The 23,012-nt window shown below is 34.1% G+C and overlaps 1 protein-coding gene across 1 annotated transcript; it reads left to right on the top strand.

Moving 5' to 3' along the window:
- The first annotated feature begins 19,659 nt into the window (after positions 1–19,659).
- On the top strand, positions 19,660–22,980 carry LOC130441700 (zinc finger protein 585A-like). Its single transcript, XM_056775483.1, has 3 exons — positions 19,660–19,754; positions 19,808–20,254; positions 21,780–22,980. The coding sequence occupies exons 1-3, from the start codon at positions 19,660–19,662 to the stop codon at positions 22,978–22,980; spliced, it is 1,743 nt and encodes a 580-aa protein (XP_056631461.1).
- Positions 22,981–23,012: the final 32 nt, after the last annotated feature.

The raw sequence follows: 23,012 nt of genomic DNA, 5'->3' as shown, positions 1-23,012 counted from the left end.
CTATAAAATTTATGGTTTAGGAGATTTGTTGATTTTTAGATGGTTGTACATACCACGGAAACCGTTCGTCATAAAGAGATATTCTGAGGAAAATTATTTTCTCTTTCTGCAACTTTGAATGCCTATAACTCAGAAACAAGGGGTCGTATGAGAAAATTTTTTTACGTCGCAGTATTATTTCCACGACATCTACTCACTGGCGAATTTTTTGCATCAAATCAAACCTTGTATACAAAAACATGAAAATGAGGTAACTCATTTGAATGTTACTAAAGTTCACGTTTTTAAGTAAAAAGCAAGCACAAGAGGGTAAACGTACTACGCTCGAGTAGTTCGAGTGGTACTGGCAGGATATTGATCTTAAACTGTAGCTTGTGGAAAGATGTGCCTTAGTAGCTGATTTCACAGACTTGCACTTCTTCTTCTAGGAGTTTTCAGGCGAATTCGTGTTCATGAGCCATGTTTAGACCAACATAGGCATATGTCAAGGCACGAAATATAAAATTGAGGAATAGAAGTTGTAGAGCCAAAAATTCCGAAAAAAAAATCAATTTCTACGCAACTCTTAATAAACGGTAAGTAGAAAGCGATTGAATCATTCTGGGGTACTAATTTGGGTCTAATAGTTGGTTTAAAAAAGTTTATTTTCATACCATGGGTAATAATTTAATCCTAAAACTATTTTTACTCCACAATTCTTCTCGGGAATTATAGTTTTTGTGGACGTATTGTGATAAAATTCGATTAGTACGGCTTGTATTAAAAATATTCACTAGTTCAGAATACACATAAATTCTATGTTTTATCTATTCAAAAACGCAACCAGCGAAACACGGTGGCTCGAGGTGGTACTTCATCACCAAAAGTCGAAACGAGATGATCGGTACACTACTGTTGGTTTAATCCCCTTTCAAAGTTATAGAATCGCATTGCGCTGTATGATGACAGTCCAAGCGTCCAACATTATATAGATTTTTGATGTCTCAAAACAAAAAGTAACCGTGAGCTACTGATTGGAAACATAAGAGAATTGAACACAATTTTCATACCAGGAATAAAACAATACCGTGAGAAGAGTCCATCCATAATCTACATGGAACCATTTCACGTTCAGCAAGAAGGTTTGATAACAATAACAAAGAGCAACAAAAACCAATATTGAAGAGGAATCATACCGAATGCTTCTCCTATTTTTAAGGCAACTTGATGTCAGTTGGTTGACAATGACTATACTCGATTGTTTTTAGACGTTTTTTTACATAAAAAGAAAGCACAAGAAGGGAACCCTATTATTCCAGACTAATTCGATTTGTGCTTGCCGTGTGGTGATGCCTATGGATCTTGAACTTGGTAGCTGATTCCACAAATTTGGAATTCTCAAAAGGAAGGAGTTATGATAAATTAACGTTCTGTTTGTAAAGAAGGTCTTGCAGAAACTGCTCTAGGTGGAATTATATTGAACAGCTTAAATGTGCATCTGCCGTGGTATTATCGGTAAAACATCGGCAACATTTATTATATGCTCTAAGTTGTTCAAGTTTCTGGTCAACTGTGAATAGCCTATAAGTCGAATTACTCTCTTCTGTATTGTATCCTCAGAAGATGGTAGAATGTGGACCCAGTTTTTCCCATGACAGTCACGAGGTTTTCTGCTAGGCAACGCTTTTTGTCATTTCTTCAGATCGTCATGTGCAAGCACGTGCGCCTTCATAGGAGTAATTTGACTTTATAAATTAATATGCAGAACAGAAAATCTCAATTTTTTTCCTCGTGGATCACCTAACCAAAATTTTACTATTTTCAATGGAAAATATAAATATCAGATCTAACGATGGAAATTCACGTAGACCCGTCGAGTGTCTCGTGAATCGTTGGGGCTCAACTGGACTACTTTGGGAATCACTGATGTGGATTGATTTAAAATTTCTAGATTATCTATTGAATGTCATCAATTCGACGAATAAATTCTGAGAAAGTAAGTACGGAAAAAAACTTTTTGTTGTCATTTTCTCATAATTAATTTAATATTTTTAGATTTTTTAAAACGGAGTTCTTTGTAAAAGAAGAATTCGATCTTATTGAAGGTTCAACCAAAGAAAATATAGATAGTTGGTTGGAAAATTACGATTCCGACATCGAAGACGAGATGGATATTTCATCTCGAATAACCTTGAACAAAAAAACGGAAGCAAAGCTACGAAGAAACGCTGGTCTTAGTTATATATCCTCTAAAAGCAATAAAATAATAGAAGCACGAAAACTGCGTTCGCCGTGTGGAAACAAATGTAAAATAGGCTGCTCGAAAAAAATCAACGAATCTCAAAGAAGAAAATTATTCGACGAGTACTGGGCGTTAGCCGATCTGACAAGGCAACGGAATTACATAACTTCCGTAACCACACCCATTATGCCCAGATATAGGTACGTTAATGGCGATAAACACCGACAACTCAATAACGCCTTTTATTTCGAAATAGACAATAAAAATATACGAGTATGTAAAACGTTTTTTAAAGCCACCCTGGACATCAACGACAGAACAATCAGGACCGCTTTGGGTAAAAAAAATAAAGACGGTTTAATCGAAGCCGATATGCGGGGAAAACACAAACATCATCCGACTGTCGGGAAAAAAATCGAAGAAGCCATACGGAAACACATCGAATCAGTTTGTGTTTCGAGTTGCTCGAATGATCGTCGAAGCATAACACACTTTTGGAAAGATTACAAAAAAAGTTCAATTGAATCCGATAAAGAATACGCAAGCCTTGCTACGTATGGAAGAATATTCAAACAATACATATAGTAGATTTTCAATGCGAGAGTGAGATACGTATCATTTTGGTTTTTAAGAAATCCTTTCCCAGGTCTTCAGTATCATCTAGCTAAAGATCCATAGTTCAAAGTACAATACGAATATTAATAAGCAGTGGGGTCAAATTCAAATAAAGATTGTTTGGAAATAAAGTTTTGTTTATTGTTTATTAATTATATTATAATATAAATTAATAAAATATAATAAACTTGAGATGTTCCATAAAATTTTATTCATATTATGAATGAATAATATGATGACAGATATCCCCATATTTCCATATTTTTTAACCCAACGAAAATTATCTGTGCGCCAGTATCAATATACCCAGAATGATTCATTTGCATCGACTCATCATGACTCAGAGTCTATTTTTATAAATGAGAGCGTATTAAAATAATGAGATAAACGTAATACAAGTGTCATTTCTTTTAGTAGTGAAACAAGGAAACATTTTTGAGTAGGATATATGCAATATGAGTTTATTGCAGAAAAGTTCCAGATTTGCTGTTTTGATAAAGAAAGCTGACACTGCAGCTCATCATTTGGTTAAATTTGAACATGAGATATCACCATCATCACCGATGCGCTTGTTGGATATTGAGATTCGGAGCAATACGTCTTGGTATAGTCACGTGGCTGAATTAGCAAATGCAGCTTCACAAAAACTTGAAGCCCTCTTCAAGACCAAAAAGCTATATACCCCGCTACAATTTCGAATTCTATACAAGTCCAGTATTTGTCCATCTTTGAAGTATTTGGAGCTCGACTCCCAAGCATACCCTGCGGTTAATCGACTAAAGAGAAGAACAGAAGACTTATAAACGATCTAGAGTAGACTAGAAACAGGTTAGAGCATAGAAGAAATGTCCTACCACGACAGATGCTCTTCCATACTGTCCAACATAATCCTACCTAGAGCAGTATTTGCGAAACCTACTCGACAGGCATCTCCACATGGCAGGCACCATTCGAACTACTCGAGTGTTACAGGGTTAACCCTCTATTGCTTGCTTTTCACACCAAAAAATCGATCCGGAATGATGTCAATTTTCCTCCTTTTCAAGGATCTCTTTTCAAACATATGTATACCTTACATGATATAAGCGAAAAACCAAACACAAAGGTGTTTAATTGTTTACAACTTTTGAAATTTTTTATGGGTATCTTTCGAAACTCAAACATCCGATTATTGGAACGCGCCATGATTCAATAGAGATTATAAAAAATAATTCGCTTAAGGCACTGAAGGACATAAAGATTTGTATCAAAATATGTGACAATGTTATTTCTTGGTGAGTCTGGGTCAAATTTAACCTCGATGCAATTGTTGATTTGGTCTTGATTCTTGTTTATATTGTTGATATCGCTGCTTTCCACTACACTTAGCACTCTTTATATTAAATAAAAAAGTCAGTAACGAGAATTTCAAGTCTTTATTCAACACTGATATCAAATAATGAAATTTTATTTTAGGAAAACCTTAAAGAAACATTATATCACAAAACACGAAATTAGTAGATCCTGTGAATCTATAAAATCAGAATGTGAAGATGAAGATTATGGATACCCTGCAGAAACTACAAACATTAAATTGAAACAAACACACAAAAAAATCAAAATTAACAAACAAAGTGATGATGAAAACGAAGATGACTTTGAAGAGTACCCTGATAATGATTACACATCAACCAAAACTAAAAAAAAACAAAAATCTTCTGAATCTAGAACAAAAAGATCGCATGTATTTAAACGATGGCCTTGTAAGAAATGCGATGAAATTTGCTTTACAAAAAAAGATCTAGCTGCCCATAGGAAGGAAAACCATATTAAAGAAGAGCCGGAAGAACACACATACCAATTTGATAATATTCAGGAGCTCTACATTTGCAATACGTGTTCTGCAGAGTTTACAGCGGAAGAGGAGGTGAAAAAACACATTAAAACTCATTCAGAACAGTACGAGTGTACCGTCTGTAACCAAAAATTTAAAAAACTATACGATTTTGCTATCCACAACTACACGCATGATCCAGAAGGGCTATTCCGTTGTCCATTATGCCCATATTCAACTTTGAGACGTACTGGTTTTTCGGTACACATCAACTTTACTCATCTAAAAAAATGTAATTACGTTTGTGAAACTTGCGGTAAAGGTTTCAACGATATGGTTTTGTATAAAGAACATCATAACGAACATTTAGGCGTCAAACCGTTTACTTGTATAGTTTGCGACAAAATATTTACTTATTCGAGATATCTGTTGAACCATCAATTACGCTCACATAGAGTCGGAATCATTGGTCAACTCCTTCCTAATCAATGCTCGATATGCAAAAAAGTTTTCAGTAAGATGAGTACCTTAGAAAAACATTTTCAAGATAAACATATCAAAAACAATCTACCTCATGATAAAAGGCACTTGTGCGATACGTGCGGCAAAGGTTTCGCCCAGAAAACTAAACTAAAGATCCACTATAGAGTTCATACCGGATTTAAACCGTATACTTGTTCTTATTGTTCGAAAAGTTTTACCAAAAAAGATTATTTGGTTATGCACGAAAGGGTACATAGTGGAGAAAAACCGTATTCTTGTGAATATTGCGGTAAGTGTTTCAGCCAAGGCGCTCCACTTAGGATACACCAACGGACGCATACTGGAGAAAGACCGTATGTTTGTCAGTTTTGTAATACTGGTTTTATATCTAAAAGTGCTTTAACTATGCATTATAAAAATTGTACTCGATAATATGAAGATTATAAATAAGCTGTAAATTATATGGTAGAAAATAAATTTATTCTTTAAAACTATTTTTAATATATACTATATCCACAAAATCAAAGGCAATTTTTTAGAGAAGCTAAACACAATTAAAAGTCTCAGTTACTTTCAATGGGGCTCCCACAAAATAATATTATCATTACTTTACATAGCTTTCATTGGTTTTAAGTTTGTCTATGATAGCTTTATCTTTATATCTGCACCCAAGTCTAACAATGATTAATTTGATTCTGTTCACAATACCTCTACTTTTGTACCTTCTGCTCTAGACCGGCTACTAATGAATCAAACTTCTCTTTAATATTACAATCTCTTCATCTTTCATTTGTTGCTTCAGTATACTCTAATCCAGGGATTCCCAAACCATTTTAAGCAACAGACCCCTTTTCCTAACTGAACTGATATCTCAGACCCCCGTATTTATTTTAAAATTAATTAAAAAATTTTATCTCAATTTTTTTTTCTATTGATACAAAATACTTACCAATTTAGAAACTTTGCTGTTGGTTAAGTGAGTGAACTTAACATTCTTTAGTCATCAAAATTTATCAAAATAAATACAATAAAACTCAGTAAGTAACAAGTGTAATTAATAATTATTAATACAAGTTACGTAAGAATACTTGAGTAGCGATTATTTTTTGAAAAAACATTTAAATCGCAAAGTGAAGATAAAAAAATGAAAAATTCAGTGCGATGGACGAATCTGGCGACTTTCTACTTTTTTAACAAGTCAATTTATTTTCTACGGACGTGTGCACGCTTATCGATTGTTAGGTTTTTTTAAGTACAAAAATGATACTTCCTACTAAAATATTAGTCATTCTCATAACATGTCGGTACCCCTAGAACAAGTTATACAGTATCTAAAAAATTTTAAATGAGAACTCGGGTTAGTTAATTCCGACCACTATGGGAATCTCTGCTCTAATCGTTACAATCCCACTAACAAATCTCTATAAATTGCTCGCACTTTTGTCTACTCAAAAGAAGAACTCATTTTTTTACCTCCCTGTCTTCTTCTCCTTCTTGCACTAAAAATATTCTTGTAATCGACCCCACAGATACAGGGTGCGGCAGCATAACTTCCTTTTTTCAAAAGTTAATAAAACTTATTGTATGAATCAGAAAATTTTTATTCGTTTTTTATAATACAGGCACATACATAAAGTTTTGTTTTACTGAGTTTTGAAGATCAAATCAGTTAGGTGACGTCCCCCATTCTCCATACACTGAGTAAACCGATTTCTGGCGTTTGTCATGACTCTTGCCAGCATAGCAGGCGTTATGTTGGCAATTTCTTCCTGGATGTTCGTCTTCAAATCTTGTAGGGTCCTTGGACGGTTCACATACACACGGGATTTCAAAAAACCCCATAGGAAATAATCACAAGGGGTCAAATCGGGAGAGCGGGCTGGCCACTCCAAATCGCCCCTAATTGAGATAAGGCGCTCTGGGAAGTGTTCCCTCAAAACAGCCATCGATGTTCTTGAAGTGTGTGCCGTTGCTCCGTCTTGTTGGAACCAAGTGTCCCCTAAGTCCAACTCATCTAGCCGTGGGAAAAAAAATTCCTGTAACATGTTTACATACCGGTGCGAATTCACTGTCACTGTGACTTCATTTTCCTCAAAGAACCAGGGACCAATAATTCCACGTGAGTAAATTGCACACCACACTGTGACTTTAGGTGAATGCAAAGGCCGTTGATGCAATTGTCGAGGATTGGTATCAGCCCAGTAGCGCATGTTTTGTTTGTTTACGGATCCACACAAATGAAAATGGGCTTCATCACTAAAAAAAACAATAGCGTCCTCAGGAACGACTTCCAGAAAAACCTCACACGCGTTCCTCCGAGAATTGAAGTCACGTTCAGAAAGTTCCTGCACAATTGCCATCTTGTATGGATGAAAATGAAGATCATCATGAAGTATTCTCCTCACAGAACGATCGGAAAGTCCAAGGGCAGACGCATGTTTGCGCGCAGAACGCCGTGGTGATCGCAACACTGAAGTTCTAACTAACTCAATGTTCTCCGGTGATCTAATGGGCCGAGGGACTCCAGTTCTTCGTCTTGTCACACTTGCAGTTTGTCTGAACGTAGTGACCCACGTAACAATTGATTTCCGGTCCGGGACAGGGGCCAAGGGGGCTAAATTAAAGCGATTCCGAAAGGCGCGCTGGGTTGCGATCACAGAACATCCGCTCGAAAAGTAAACCTCAACGGCAAACGCACGCTCCTCACTGTTCCAACGCATGATGGCGACTGAACTGTGCCGGGACAAAACTTTATAGTCCCCCCTCTCGAACGAGACCACTAGCACACCGTTACGACATCTACCGACTAAATGGCGAACTTTTTAAAAAAGGAAGTTATGCTGCCGCACCCTGTATAAAGGCATATGTACTGATTCTCTTTCGACTATTCAGTCAGTTGAAATTATTTTTACCGGCCACCCAATAGTTCAAAACATACATGACATCAACCAAAATCATTTTAATAGTGATCACCTCGACACAAAAACTTCTAACAAAAATCGTAGTTCAGATCTCGAACTTAACTTAAAAAACTTTGTACAAGCTAAATGATGATTTTAAATGGCGATATTTGAAATTTTTAGTAGATCTAAGGGAGTGCTGGTACTAGGTTGTTTTTCTACCACTTGCCTTTTAACCTCAATATCTCACAAAATAAAATCTCCACTAACACTCTGTCGTTCGCTCATTAGCGACGGTGTCTCCCTCTCCACTTTCACATAATCTTCTTGTTTTCACTTTTTTTGCCAATAATATTATAACAATACAGGTGTTTTATATTTATCGCACGCCATATTATTTATTATAAAAACATACTGCGTCTTCAATAAACAAAGAGAGTATGGTTGAAAGAAAGTAAAGCAATTGGAGTCTTCATAGAATTAGAGACAAGTTACAACGTGTTTAAATTGAGGCGTAGGAATTTTCACATTTGAAAACTCTCTGTATATCAGTGATGTAAATATTAATATATTCAGAAGCTACAAAAATTGTATTTACATAAAATTTACAAAATATAATGAAACCCCACTCGACCAATAATCATATGAAGTTAAAAAAAATCATGAATTCATTTAGGTTAGTTTCCGAGAAAAGAACCAATACAGTTCCGAGATCGAGAAATCTTCTGGACTCGATCGCTTTCCTCAATCCGTCGCGAAGAGCCAGAAAGTAAAAAAAACATTGCATAAACTTTGAAAATGACTTAACCTAGTTTTCTGTTCCTCTTGGAATAAATATTTTAAACCGTGAACGCACTCCGGGCTTGGATCATGATTATCGTTTTTTTTTTGCAAATTGTTGAACAATGATCTTTGAGCATTGACGGTTTATAACTTTATTGTTTTTCAAGAAATCTAGACGAATCTATTTTCAGATTATAGCTATTTTCTTGCTCTATCAATGACCTAACACAGTGACATCTACCAACCATTGTTTCTTTTGCGCGAACCTAATTAATATCGTCCGATGTCTAAAATCTATTTATAGAAGAAAAATAGTAAACCAAAACAAATTCACGAATAGATCATTTGATCAGAATTGAAAACGCCAAAGCCGAGCATGTTACAGGACCGCAATTTAAGAAATAATTTGCGGTTTCATGACATTGAGCTTCCGCTGTCTTCAACATTACAATAAGATGCTCCACTTGCATATCAATGACAATGTATATATCCCACATTTTGGTTTCAACCTTTTCCTAGACGCTTTTTCCACTTATTCTTTGATTAGCTTCATGGAAAATATTTTTAACGACAGAAAATTGTTTTATTTAGGTAGACACTTGAAGAAGAAACCCAGCAAAATTGACCGTTTTAGAAATAACTCATCTGTCTACGTGTCAAACATTTTAAGAAAATTATGCAACAGACAAATAAAAACAATCTCACTGCAGTATAATAATACGATGCAATTCCTTTAAAATACTTGATCTAACGGCTTCTTCAGCGATCCGGCGCTCGCTCCTCCAACGCGGCTTTTTATTTGTGATTTATTATGGTCCTATTAATTTGGACCAATAACGATGCCTCGCCGCGTTTCATCCGGAATGTTCACGTGTAGAGCCGCGTTGATATACAGTTCGTAAAGAATTCCAAAAATATTTTCCCTTTTATTTCAGTCAGTTATTGTAGTAAGTTATTATAACTCAAGTTCATTTATATACCATCAATTCTTCAAAAACAGTTGAATAATTAATTCATAAATTAATAAGTAATAGATAATTTTAACTAGATCATAAATATATTGAAATTAATTGAGTGGTACGTTATAAGCTACTTTGGAAAAACGTTTCTTTGAGCGCAGCGAATTCACAGATTTCCTTTCCTTTTTTACCCAGTTAATTCTCAGATTCAAAGAGAAAAATTTAGCAATTTAATGCCTAATTTTCCTAGTAATTAGCCACAAAAACAAAGTATGCTTCAATAATTTTGGTTGAAATTTTTACATAAACTTATCTTCGAAAATAATAAACGACGAAAATTTTTCAAAGCATTAAACTATATTGTCATTAATATACCCACTTTATTTTAGGATAAAGCAAGAATATGATTACTATACAAATAACAGACCTACTCGAATACATAAAGTTACGAAATTCACCTACAACCAGAATTCAAACGGCGAAGAAGACAGCGATTATGGACCGACACCCAAAAAAAGATATAAAAAGTATTCTCAAGTCAATAAATCTATTTATCCGAGAAGGCAGTATAACATACTGAAACAATGGCCTTGTAAGAAGTGTGATGAAATTTGTTCCAGCAAAAGAAATCTTTCCGCGCACCGGAAGGAATATCACAATAAAGAAGAAGAAGAGGAACAGCACACATACCAATATGACGCAGTACAGGATCTTTATGTTTGTTGTACTTGTTCAGCAGAGTTTACAGCCAAGGAAGAAGTTGAAATGCACATTAAAACCCATGCGGAACTTTACACGTGTACGATTTGTAACAAAAAATTTACGAAATTGTACGAATTCGGTACTCACAATTACACGCACGATCCCGAAAACAAATTCCGTTGTCCGTTATGTTCCTACACGACGTTGAAAAGAACAGGATTTTTGGTTCACGTGAACTATACTCACCTGAAAAAATTCAATTACGTTTGCGAAACTTGCGGTAAAGGCTTCAATGACCTAGTGTTGTACAGAGAACATAATAACGAACATTTAGGTATTAAACCGTTCTCTTGTATAGTTTGTTCTAAAATGTTTACCTACTCAAGATATCTCTTGAGTCACCAATTACGCGCTCATCGAGTAGGTATCGATGGTCAACTACTTCCTAATCAATGTTCCATTTGCAACAAAGTATTCAGTAAAATGAATACTTTGGAAAAACATTTTGAAGAGAAACACGTTAAAAACAGCCTGCCGCACGTCAAAAAGCATCTTTGTGATACTTGTGGCAAAGGTTTTGCCCAAAAAAATAAACTTCGAGTTCACTACAGAGTTCATACTGGTTTTAAACCTTACACTTGTACGTATTGCGCGAAAAGTTTCACAAAAAAAGATTATTTGGTTATGCACGAAAGGGTACATAGTGGCGAAAAACCGTATTCTTGCGAATATTGTGGTAAGTGTTTTAGTCAGGGAGCCCCACTTAGGATCCATCTAAGGACGCATACCGGGGAGAGACCGTATATTTGTCAAATTTGTAGCTCTGGTTTTACGTCAAGGGGTGCGCTAAATATGCATACTAAAAATTGTGCAGGTAGCTTGTAAAATAGAGATTATACGAATTAGAAACTATAAATTACAATTATCGATTGCAAATTACTATGTGTTAGTTATTTTCACATGTAGCAGATTATTACTTCTTCAATGCATTCTTATATAGCTCCGCCAATAGACAGTTAATTATAGCTTGCTGCTTCAGTACTTTGCTAAAATATATCGCTAATAGAATCAAGTTTTTCTCGCAAATTTACAGATTGTATCTTAAATATTTATTCTGTATATTCCTAGAATGAAAATTTAGCTGCGAAAGCTGTTTTTGTTTCAATTTTCGTTTGTGTCATAGTGGTTATATAGGTATAAGGGTTTAACTTTGATTCCTAAACAAACTTACGTCCATAAAGAATAATTTTAATATTAAAACTGACTAGTATAAGTAGATCTATCCCTTATAGATCCAACTCAACATCGGAATCAAAAAATGAACTGTTACAACCATTTCATCAGTAATATTGTCCAACTTCCATATTTTCTCTTCTTATTTAATGGTATGATTAACTGCCTTCTCCCAGTTTTCTGGTTCCATATTATTTACAGCCTCCAAAGACAACTGTTAAACATCAATCATTTTAAAGAATTTTTTTCTTGAAACTTATCCCTTTATATGTACCATACCAGTTCAATCGAAATATCGAGACATAACCACCATCATTTAACGATTTTTTTGCTATTTCATTAATTTCATATTCTTCGAATATCTAAGGAGGAAACACAAAGATTACAATTCTTTTTCACAGAACCACGATGGAACTTCATATTCTTTGAATATAGCTTTTCCTATAATTTTTTTAACCACTTGGTTGTTCGAACCATTTGGAAAATCATCAGCATTCATGTCTTCATGGTAGTCACTGGAAAGAGTAGTATCAAAAATCAACAATTAGGTAATTTCTGCTCAATATTTAAATATCGTTTTTGTTTAAGTAGACTTTTGGGGAATCCTTATCATTCTTATCATTTCGATCCATGACAAGACCTTTTTCTACTGTTGGAGATTCTTTTTGATAGAAAGTTAGTAGTACTTTCCTTCGAAGTCTTTCTTCCAAATGATTTTCTATTTGAAATTTTTGTTTCTCTGGAGTTTTACATGCTGTTTGATACCCGCCACACTTCTCGTCTTTAGTAAATGTAAATCGTAGTATTACTAGTAATTATTCCCATTGTATCATCAATACTTTTACATAAATGTTTGTCTGTGGATGATTCAAAACAATTGGACCTCCTTACTATGTATCTAGAATCTTATTTTCGGTGAGAGCCAATTTAATAATAAACTTTTCTTAGCTGCCAAACGATTATCCTGGTACTTCTTTATCAGTCTTATTCTTAGAATCATAAGCAACACACTGCACCGTTGTATAAAAATTCAAGTCTTGAATAAGTTGTATATATAAGAATTAATTATCACACAATAAAAATATTAAAAAATAGCGTCCATTTAAATGTAGCAAGCCCAGGATCCATTAGTCTTTCCTTGTCTAGCTGTTCATGATCATTGCAGGATGTTTTCAAACTACGTTAAAAACTATATGAGTGGAAAAGGTGTAGAAAATTAACGGAGGGTCGAGCAACATGACGAAGGTAGTCAAGAACGCAAATCTGTCGCTATAATGACTTAACCAAATGAACCGCGAGATAAAGAGGCTCGAGATTATGGAATTTTCCACAGAAATTTCACGATTTCCCCTGCATAAAATTGTAATCACGATGCTAGGCTACCGAAAACTCTGTGCCTGAGTCAGTTGCACTTTTGTTCACAAAGTTACAAGGATCCCGTAATATCGATCAGACTTTCTATTATGCAATTTGGCATTAGCCGTCGATCCCTACCAAGAATTTTGTTAAAATATTTGAAGATATTCCACCTGTTAACGGCTGAATGCCAAACGCGTGAAACCTACTGCATCTCAACGAACGAACATCGGAAAGCATCATAAGCGAAGAGGCTTATTTACATATTTATCGTTACGTGAATTAACAAAATTATTGTTTCTGGGACACTTGAATTCTGTGTATCACCATTAAACCCGCTCGAGGTTACTGCGTGGTGTGTTGTTTACTCTGGAGGAATCATTGAGTCATTTTTTAAAACGTCGAAGGCCAAACGACAACTGTGGATGGCGCGGGCTACTAAGCCTCAATTACCAATTTTTTCCTTCCTCAATTGAATGGATGGAGACCGGAGAATATAAGGTATCAACAAAACGATGCAACAGCACATATTGCTTGAACAACTTCCTTGCCACTTAATCTCTTGTTATGGTGATTTGCACTGGCCGGCCAGATCACCAGATTTAACCGTTTCAAACTTTTTTTATGGGGTTATTTAAAATATTGAACTCACGTATTTTTCTCTTTCAGTTTTTATTTGAATTACCTTAAAGAATAGAATATTATCTTGGAAAATAATATAATATTTTTGGAAAAACCTGGTTAGGGTTCTCAATTTACTTTTTCTCAAAACTTACTGCAGCAATATAATTGTAACAATTTAGCGGATCTAAGTGACCACATTTTGTAATTTTTTGAACTAATATTAATGGTTTATTCATTAACTTCTTTTTCTGCACTTCATATAAAGAGTGTCTCATAAAAAACAGTTTGGATGATAATACAAATAAATAACCAGAAAACGTAAACGTTTTTTTTATTCACATGTTCCCCTTCCTGTCATTTTTTATTATAAAAGCGAATAATCAAACTTTTTTTCTAATTTTTAGAATAGTTTGCTTGTAGCTATATTTTTTACGAAAATAGACAGTGGGCTTCAGGCTAAACATTTTTTGTCTCAAATTTGAGGCCTAGCTTGCGCCTATGATTAAGCACGCTACTCCACTGGATTTAGATATAGGTTTATATACCAAACCAAATACAGGGTGTCTATTCGAAGTAAGCACCTCATAAATGATTTAAATTGTATATTTGAGGGTTAAGTTAAACACCCTATATGAATTGGATACATGCAGTTAACGGGCAAGCCCTTGTTTATTGGTTACAATTTCAAGTCTCTAGCTTGTGGTATAGGATATTTCAAGAATTTTGGAAGTGCCACATCATGTTTCAAAATCTACAGCTTATTTCAGATTTTAACATAACTCTAGCCGCCATTACTTTAGACCAAAACTTTTCGAGCTTACCCTGTATTGTATTGTGTTTCATTCACTATCATTATCTAATATCTTAAATTAAGTCTTTATATTTGTAAAAAATATGGATATATCTTTGAAATACAAATTATTTATTTGTTCGCCTGCTAATCGATTTTATAGTTCTAATAAAAAATTATTTTTAGGTACATATTACCAAGCAATATTTCCGAATCTCTCACCTCTGAAATTCATATAAAAACTGAAATTCCAGAAGAATTAGAACCGCAAATGATACACATCGAGCCGAAATCAATCACAAAACAAAACATTGAAGTTCCTCCTCCATATAAAACAGTGGTCAGAGAAGGTTTCCAATTTGTAGTACCAACAATAAGTCGTCAACCGCTTACTCCAAACCAATCAACCTCACAACCTATAATTAATTCTCGGATATATAAAAAAATTGTTAAAGATGGCAATACTTTTATAGTACCACTCAAAAGCGACGAAGCTCAAAATGTCAAATATGTTAATTTCATGAAAGTTAGAATACCCGAATTAGATGTAAACAATACAAATAGAAACAGCACACACCCAGTTATACCAGGAAAAGTTAACAATAATGGTCAAGTAGCTACATCAGAAATAAACTTTAAAAATAATAATCAAACAAACACGGTTTATCAAGCACTACCGAATCAAACTAATAAAAGTTCTATACAAATAATACCTATCGTTCAAGAAGCTACATCACTTTCACAAACAATGTATCCAATAGTACCCATTAAACTTGCTAACAGTTCGGTACAAGTACCAAACTCCGGTACTGTACAAAATCAACTTAATAATAACCCAATAAAAACATCTAATATTCAAACTTCACTATTAAAAACGACACATTCACCAATATCTAATGGAACATCTAGCTCAAAACCTTTATTATCAACGGTACCAAATCAACTTAATATTGGTTCGGTACAATTTGTATCTAAAAATCGTTTGAATTTATATCCGACAGTACCAATTCAACTATCTAATAGTTCAACACAACTACAAAATGTCAAGACTTGTACATCTGCTCCAAATACTGTATACACAACATCAAACTCATTACCTATAAAAGTTGCGCATTCACAAATTATCAATCCACTCGATATAATGCGTAAATCTTTTGTGTTTTCATCCGAACATCCCAAGCAAATATTCCTTATTTCAAACCAAATAAAATCAGTTCATGACGAATATATAAACCCATTCGATTATTCAACTACACCCCCAAACTATACTACAATGACCGAAAAACCAAAAGAAAAAGTTAAAAAGTTGGAGATCTCCTGGACGTGTTCAATGTGTCATGAACAATTAGAAAGTAAAATTTCATTAATCAATCATTACGCCGAGCACAAACAGACAATGGACAAATTAGAAGAAAATGACATCGTAACTGAAGAAGAGAAAATTGGTTTACTTTGTCGCGTATGTAACGTTTACTTATTTTCTGAAGGAGCTTACGAATTTCACATCCTGAAAAACCACGCACCTAAAAACGACCATTGCACAATTTGCTTTCAAACATTCGAAGACATTTTTAAATTGTGCTCTCACAGCGTTTGTCATTCGGAAGATGCGTCAACGTTCACGTGCTCGGTTTGCAGCAAATTTAAAACGAAAAATCTGACAGATCTAGCAGATCATTTGTCTAGAGAACATAAAATCTCACCTATTCACTGCAACGAATGCAATAGAGACTTTTATTCCCAAAAATGGTTCGAGGATCACAAAGCTTTTCATCTAGACGAGGATTGTTTTAGTTGCAAATTATGTCCGTGTAAGTTCAACAGTAGATCCGGTTTAAATAAACATGTGAGAAAAGAACACGGAGAAACCATTAAATTGGTAAAGTACAAATGCGATATTTGTAACGTAACTTTTCCTTATAAAAAAAATATACTCAAACATAACAGATGTTTACATCCGTCTAAATCTTACCTGTGCAGTACATGCGGGCAAACTTTTACGGTTAAACACAAATTTACGACACATCTAACCAAACACGAGGAACAAAGTTTTATGTGTACAGTTTGCGGAAAACGTTTTAGAAAAAGTTGTCAATTGAAATTACATATGAGGGTACATACTGGAGAAAAACCTGCCAAGTGTCACTTATGTGACAAATCTTTTTCCCAACGATCAACGTTAACTTTACATTTACGATATCACACCGGAGAACGGCCCTATAGTTGTAATTTATGTAAAAAAGGATTCGTTTCGAAAAATATTCGAGATCATCATTTAAGAACCTGCGAAGGAAAATCAGAAAAATCTGTAAAACGTACTAGAAAATGTTCGCAAGCCAAAAAATAAGTACGTTAATCAATAAGACTGATACAGTATCTTTAGTATGTAATAATAAGAGCGTTGATGAAAAAAATACAAATCGGTTAAATAAATATTTATCAACAAGTTGATCCAATAAATCCAAGGTCTCAGTGAATAATTTGACATCGTTATCTGGATAGAACCGTATCCATACGCAGAAACAAGAAATAATCACTAGATGTCAAATTTGGGCTGTATCGAGATATTTTACATAGATCTTTACAACTTTACTTGCCTTACATGACACAATATCCATCTCTGTTAATGATCCGGTCTGGATGACCAATTAATTGATCAATATATAATCCAGGATGTTTTAATTCTAAGTTTCGTCCTCCGCTATATACTTGCAAGATCTGAATATTTTGAGGTGTCCTCTGCAGAAGACTGATCTAGCTAAGTCATCAATCCTGGAGATATCGATATACAAGATCCATTATGCAATATTGTAGATTCAACGTCATTCATCCAATGTTTTGACAGTAACCTTTTTTATTAATAGTCACATGTCACTGGGCACCAAAAGCATAGGGCATTCACCTATAGCCTGCTTCCAGATTTTTTCATGGCTATAATTATTTGTGTGGCGTTATCTATAAGGAACGGTGGTTCTTCTTCTGTTATGTACAATTCATAGAGAGCGTGGTACTGGAGCTTGATTAAATGGGTCTGAACTGCTAGTAAAGAGAAAAAGAATATGAATGTACCTTTTTCTTTACTTGTCTAGTCTATTCTGATGGATCTCCTTGACGTTGAAGTTCCGAGAGATAAGATCAGCAAAGTAAGAGTAACAAGTTTGGATTTGATTGCCGAGAAGTAGATAGAGAATGGTAAACCGATGTTTTTCTAATCTTTTTCAATTGGATTCCACTAACAAACCGCTCTCTCTTATTATTAACTCCGTGCATTAATTTTCGTCTTTTAATTCATTCTTATAGAATTTACCGTTTTGTCAAAAAACGCAAAAACTTCAGTTAGGACATTTTGACCTTTTACAGATACGGAATCGTCGGATATTATCAGCATTCATTTATAATGGTGTTTTATTATTATGCTGATGCTTTATATATCGGATCGAGCTACTTCAATTGCCGGCAAATATTTTTGATTCGACAATGAATATATAAATTATTAATAGATTATTGAAATGTATAAAATGCGCATACAAATTACTTGTTTAGCCCTGCTACAGATATTGAAAATTATCAATATCTTTAATTTTAACTTGTACTTTTGTCATATTTTATAATAATCGGCCCTTTACAGATAATTATTCTAGTTATTTAAGTTTTATTATAAACAGTGTTTTTTAAATAAAATAGTTCTTCTCCTATGCTTTTTTTTTTTCGTAAAATTTGTAATCTAGAATTTCTACGATTTTGGACTATCAATAAGTGGAAAAATACGGTAAGTTTAAGGTTCGCGTCAACCAGATTGGCAAACGCGATGGCACTACGGAATACACCTATCCCCAGATTTACACGCTACTTTTCGCTTTTACACGGTTTTCCAAATAAGTTTTTTTTGTTTTTATCGCACTCTACTAAATGCTACTGTGATTGAACACGTGCGCTGTATACACATCTCACACATCCCGAGCTGATGTGCTGACTTGCTGCACACGCACACTGTGTCTGTACTTCTTCGCATAAAATTAAAGTTTTATCTATGGAAAATTGTATTTGAGTGAAAGTTTCACAGTTTCAGAAATATTTAATTTTCCATATTCGTAAATTACAAGTGAGTGCATAATTTAAATTTTTATAAATTAACGGCTGTGATTAAAATAAAATTCAGAGGGAAAAATGCGGGAAACTTTTGAGGGAAATGATGGCAATTTACCAAATAGATTTAATCAAAAAAAAAAAAAATTAAAACATTTTAATTGGAATAAAAATTAATTAATAAACTTTTGTTAAACAGTCTAGTTATGGTGAATTAAAACAACTGGTTATTTTATTAAAGGTATAATTTTGTTCTTATTTGGCGCTTAGTGCTTGTAAATTAATGAAAAAAACAATTATTATAATATATAATTTGTTGATTTTTTTTTAGTTAACCAATAAACATTAGGTAGAATTCTCTTACGCTTTGATAAAGTTTTATTTATAATACATATATAATAAAGAAATAAATAATAAATAAATTAGTTTCTAAAGAAAAGTTATTTCTTTAGAAACTAAACGAAATTTTGGATCGCTTACGAAAGGGAGAGTAGAGTAGATATTGCAAAATCATATAGCATGAACGAAGCTACAATAAGAACTATTAGAACAAATGAAAACACAATTAGAAAGAGTATTGCAGCTTGCAATACCACGAGTATGGGCACAACATTATGCACCAGAAATATCGCAATGGAAAAAATGGAGAAAGCGTTAATGCTTTGGATAGAAGATCAAACACAAAAAAGAGTACCCATTGATACAAGCGCAATAACAAATAAAGCACTACGAATTTACGAAAAACTTGTAGAGCAATTACCATCTTCTTCTTCAACTGAAAAGAAGCCAAATTTTTTGGCAAGTCTTGGCTGGTTTGAAAGATTTAAAATAAGACATTCGTTACACAGCTTAAAATTAAAAGGTGAACTTGCTTTTGGCGGCGTAGATGCAGCCTAAGAATATCCAGCTAATTTTGCAGAAATTATTAACGACAATTCATACACCCTGGATCAGGTTTTCAATGCTGATGAGTCAGGGTTATTCTGGAAAAAAATGCCTGAAAGGACTTATGTCTCAAAATTTTATAAATCGGCTAGTGGTCATAAAGCAGCATAAGAATTCTTTTCTATAGCAATGCTTCAGGAGATTATATTATGAAACCATTAGTGATTAACAAATCAAAAATGCAACGTGCCAACGAAGTAAACATCAATAATCTTCCCGTTTATTGGAGGGCTAATAAGAAAGCGTGGGTTACTGCTGCAATGTTTACTGAATGGTTTCATGAATGTTTTATTCCAGATGCCAAAAAATATTTGCCTTATCAAACACTGCGATTAAGCAAACAACGCTCAATAGCTGTTGGGAAAAATTGTTGCCAAATGTAGTCAAAAATGAACATTCCATTTCAACGTTAAATGATGAATATCGGCAGATGGCGCATTCATTGGGCGGAGAAGGTTTTGATGATTTTACTGATGATGATATCGCAGAGTTAATGCCTGATAAAGAACTAAGTGAGAATGATTTAGTTAACTTAGTTTGCGAAAGTGAGTCTGACAAATCTGATGAAGAGGAATTAGTACCGGTAACATTCACTGATAAAGTCATCCGCGAAGGATTCTCATTGGGAAGAAAGCTTATACAAAATGACACAAACGTTGAAATGGCTTTACGATTCCAACGTGACATAAATCACTGCTTGGTTCAATATGAAGAAGTTTACAAGGATCTTACAAAAAATTCGTGGCAATTGTTAATAACCGATTTTATTACCATCTCTCATAATGTAAATATTTCTGCTTCAAACATCGAATCGGAACAAATAACTTCGAGTGATGAAAGTGAATTCGAACCTTCGATTCCTAAAAAAAGAATGAGAGTAATTTCTGACAGTGGTGAAGGATAATAAAACACCTTTGGTTTTATTTTTTGTTATTCTGTTCAATGTATTGTAATTAAATAAAAAAACATTGTTTCCGTAATATATTAAATATTTTAACCTGTCAATGCATTTCATTTTTGTGTACACCTAAAAATATTGAAAAAAATCGCAACTGTTAAATAGCAAAATTATGCATTTTCTGCAAGCTTTTCGATTTACACGATTTGATTTGAAAATTTTTAATTTTCGATTTACACGTTTTTCTCAGGAACGTATCCACCGTGTAAATCGGGAGATAGGTGTATACTGCGAATATAAATAAATGATAAAACCAAAATACAAGGTGTCTGAAAGAAAGTTGACCTTTGTATTGCTTGTTGCGTGAACACAGCTATACGGAAGGGCGCGAGAGGTATGTCAATCGGTAGCCTGGCTCTTGGGAATTAGTCGCTATGGAGAGTTTCTCAGCAGCGAACCGTGAGTTGTGCGTGTGTGAGTTTTACAACAACAATGATTCAGCGACTGTGGCTGTAGAAAATTCTGCTTAAATGATGCGCCAGGTGCTCGACTGATTCTAGAACGGTCTGAGACGATGTCTCAGGATGCTGGTCATAGGCTCGGCTTAGTAAACCAGATGCTTGAGCGCTTTTCAACGTTCATTAACATCTTGTTTTCATTTTCATCTTAATAGACACGTCAACAAGTAAAATTGCCGCTACTGGAATGCAAATAATCCAAAACATAAACATCAGAAACACCTACATTCGTCTAAAGTGACTGTATGGGCTGTCAAAAATTGCTATTTCATTTGAAAATGAAAGGGGATACATAGTTACAGTTAATTCATCCAAGTATACCATATTTTAGGGGTTATTTATTTATTTGATGGAATTTACCAATTTTTAATCAAGAAGAATTTGGGGACTGTCATCACTGTGCATGACGAACCTTTTTTGAATATGAATTGAATAAACCGCTGATTAATGAGTTTTCATTTCTACATATACCTAATAAAAAATTACGATGGTATGAGTTGCATTTAACCAAACATGATAGTTTAGTTGACAAGTCCTTTTTTCAATATACTTTAATAGAGTATCACGTCGACAAAAGGTTGTTGGAAGTCACGTACTACCTTAATGACCTAATTCAATATGCCTCCCGTTATCAGCCAAATTTTCATCTTCTATGAACGGCAGACAATATTTACAAATTATTGAAACTCTAAACAATATTAGAGTTGGACTTTTATCCAATATTATTTTGAAATTGTGTATGTCCTTCTACCGATTCCTCATTCTGTGTCTCTTCTTCTATATGCTCTGGCTCTTCTTTTTGCTTATTTGGTACTTTTTCTGAAATAAATTTACTGATAAACATATTTTTTAGGCAAGAAGAAGTAAAATTACTTTCTAGTTTGAATAGAATTATAGCATCACATTCCATTTCATCCAGTCACAACGTACAATGTACATCTGATGAATCACCAATCAACGAAGATCAAAAACCTCTTTCTTTCGTGGAATCTTACAAGAATCCTTTCGATTATACGGCTCTAGCAGAGAACAAACTTCCCAGGAATGCATCGAGATATCGAAGATTGTTTAGAACACCATCCAAAACAAAAATTTGGAAGTGTGAACTCTGCTCCGAAACACGAACTACTATAGAAGCTTTACTGGATCACTATGAAACTCATAAGAAAATAAGAGATGAATTGAAAGACGCCGAAGATGAGACCGAGGATTTATTCAGTTGTCCAGTTTGCAAATTCACATTTGATGATGTAGAAAAATTCAAACGACACGTGATCTTGAAACACGGACCGAAAGAATATTTTTGCGACATTTGTAAATACGGATTAGCGAATTACGTTTTCCTCACAGTTCATAACGCGATACAACATAACGAAGATCACGAAACGTTGATATGCGCTGCTTGCAAACGGTTTTCAACAATTTCGAATGATGAATTAATGAATCACATCGAAGTTGAACACAAAACCAATAACTTTTTTTGCGACGAATGCGAAGATAGTTTCATTTCCAAGGAATGGTTCGAGGACCATAAAATATTTCACGTTAAATCCCAGATTACACGTTACGGCGAAAAAGTTTCTAACAGTAATGAAACATCTAGTAAAGAAAATATAAAGGATATTATATACAGGAAATTTCACTGTAAAGATTGTAAACAAACATTTCCCTATAACAAAAATCTGGAAAGACATCTATGTTTAATACACGGAATAAATAAAGAGAGTTTCAGTAGTAATGTTCTTGGAAAAACTTTCGATAAACAAAACGCGTTGAGTACGAATTTGAAAACACATAAAACCAAAGAATACATTTGTTTGGTGTGCGGTAAGCAATTTTTACATTCGCAAGGACTAAAAATACATAATAGAATACACACGGGGGAAAAACCATATAAATGTCAACATTGTGACAAATCTTTTGCACAAAGATCGCAACTGAAATTACACATCAGGGCGCATACTGGAGAACGTCCTTATGCATGTAGCAACTGTGATAAAAGATTTATAACTAGGTCTCGTAAAGATACCCATCAAAGAAAGTGTACTAAATAGAATTTAAAAACAATAAGGTTGTTATTTTTTCC

This window comes from Diorhabda sublineata, chromosome 3 (assembly GCF_026230105.1).
Source record: "Diorhabda sublineata isolate icDioSubl1.1 chromosome 3, icDioSubl1.1, whole genome shotgun sequence".
Classification (NCBI taxonomy): domain Eukaryota; kingdom Metazoa; phylum Arthropoda; class Insecta; order Coleoptera; family Chrysomelidae; genus Diorhabda; species Diorhabda sublineata.
Note: the sequence above shows the minus strand (reverse complement) of the source record. Positions and strands in the feature narration are given on the sequence as shown.

What these genes read in the sequence shown, in the direction of transcription:
- LOC130441700 (XM_056775483.1), top strand. Translation starts at nt 19,660, where the DNA reads ATGAAACCATTAGTGATTAACAAATCAAAAATGCAACGTGCCAACGAA. An exon ending in TGGAGGGCTAATAAGAAAGC is followed by an intron (nt 19,755 to 19,807) that starts GTGGGTTACTGC and finishes GTTTTATTCCAG; the next exon opens with ATGCCAAAAAATATTTGCCT. An exon ending in GATCTTACAAAAAATTCGTG is followed by an intron (nt 20,255 to 21,779) that starts GCAATTGTTAAT and finishes CATATTTTTTAG; the next exon opens with GCAAGAAGAAGTAAAATTAC.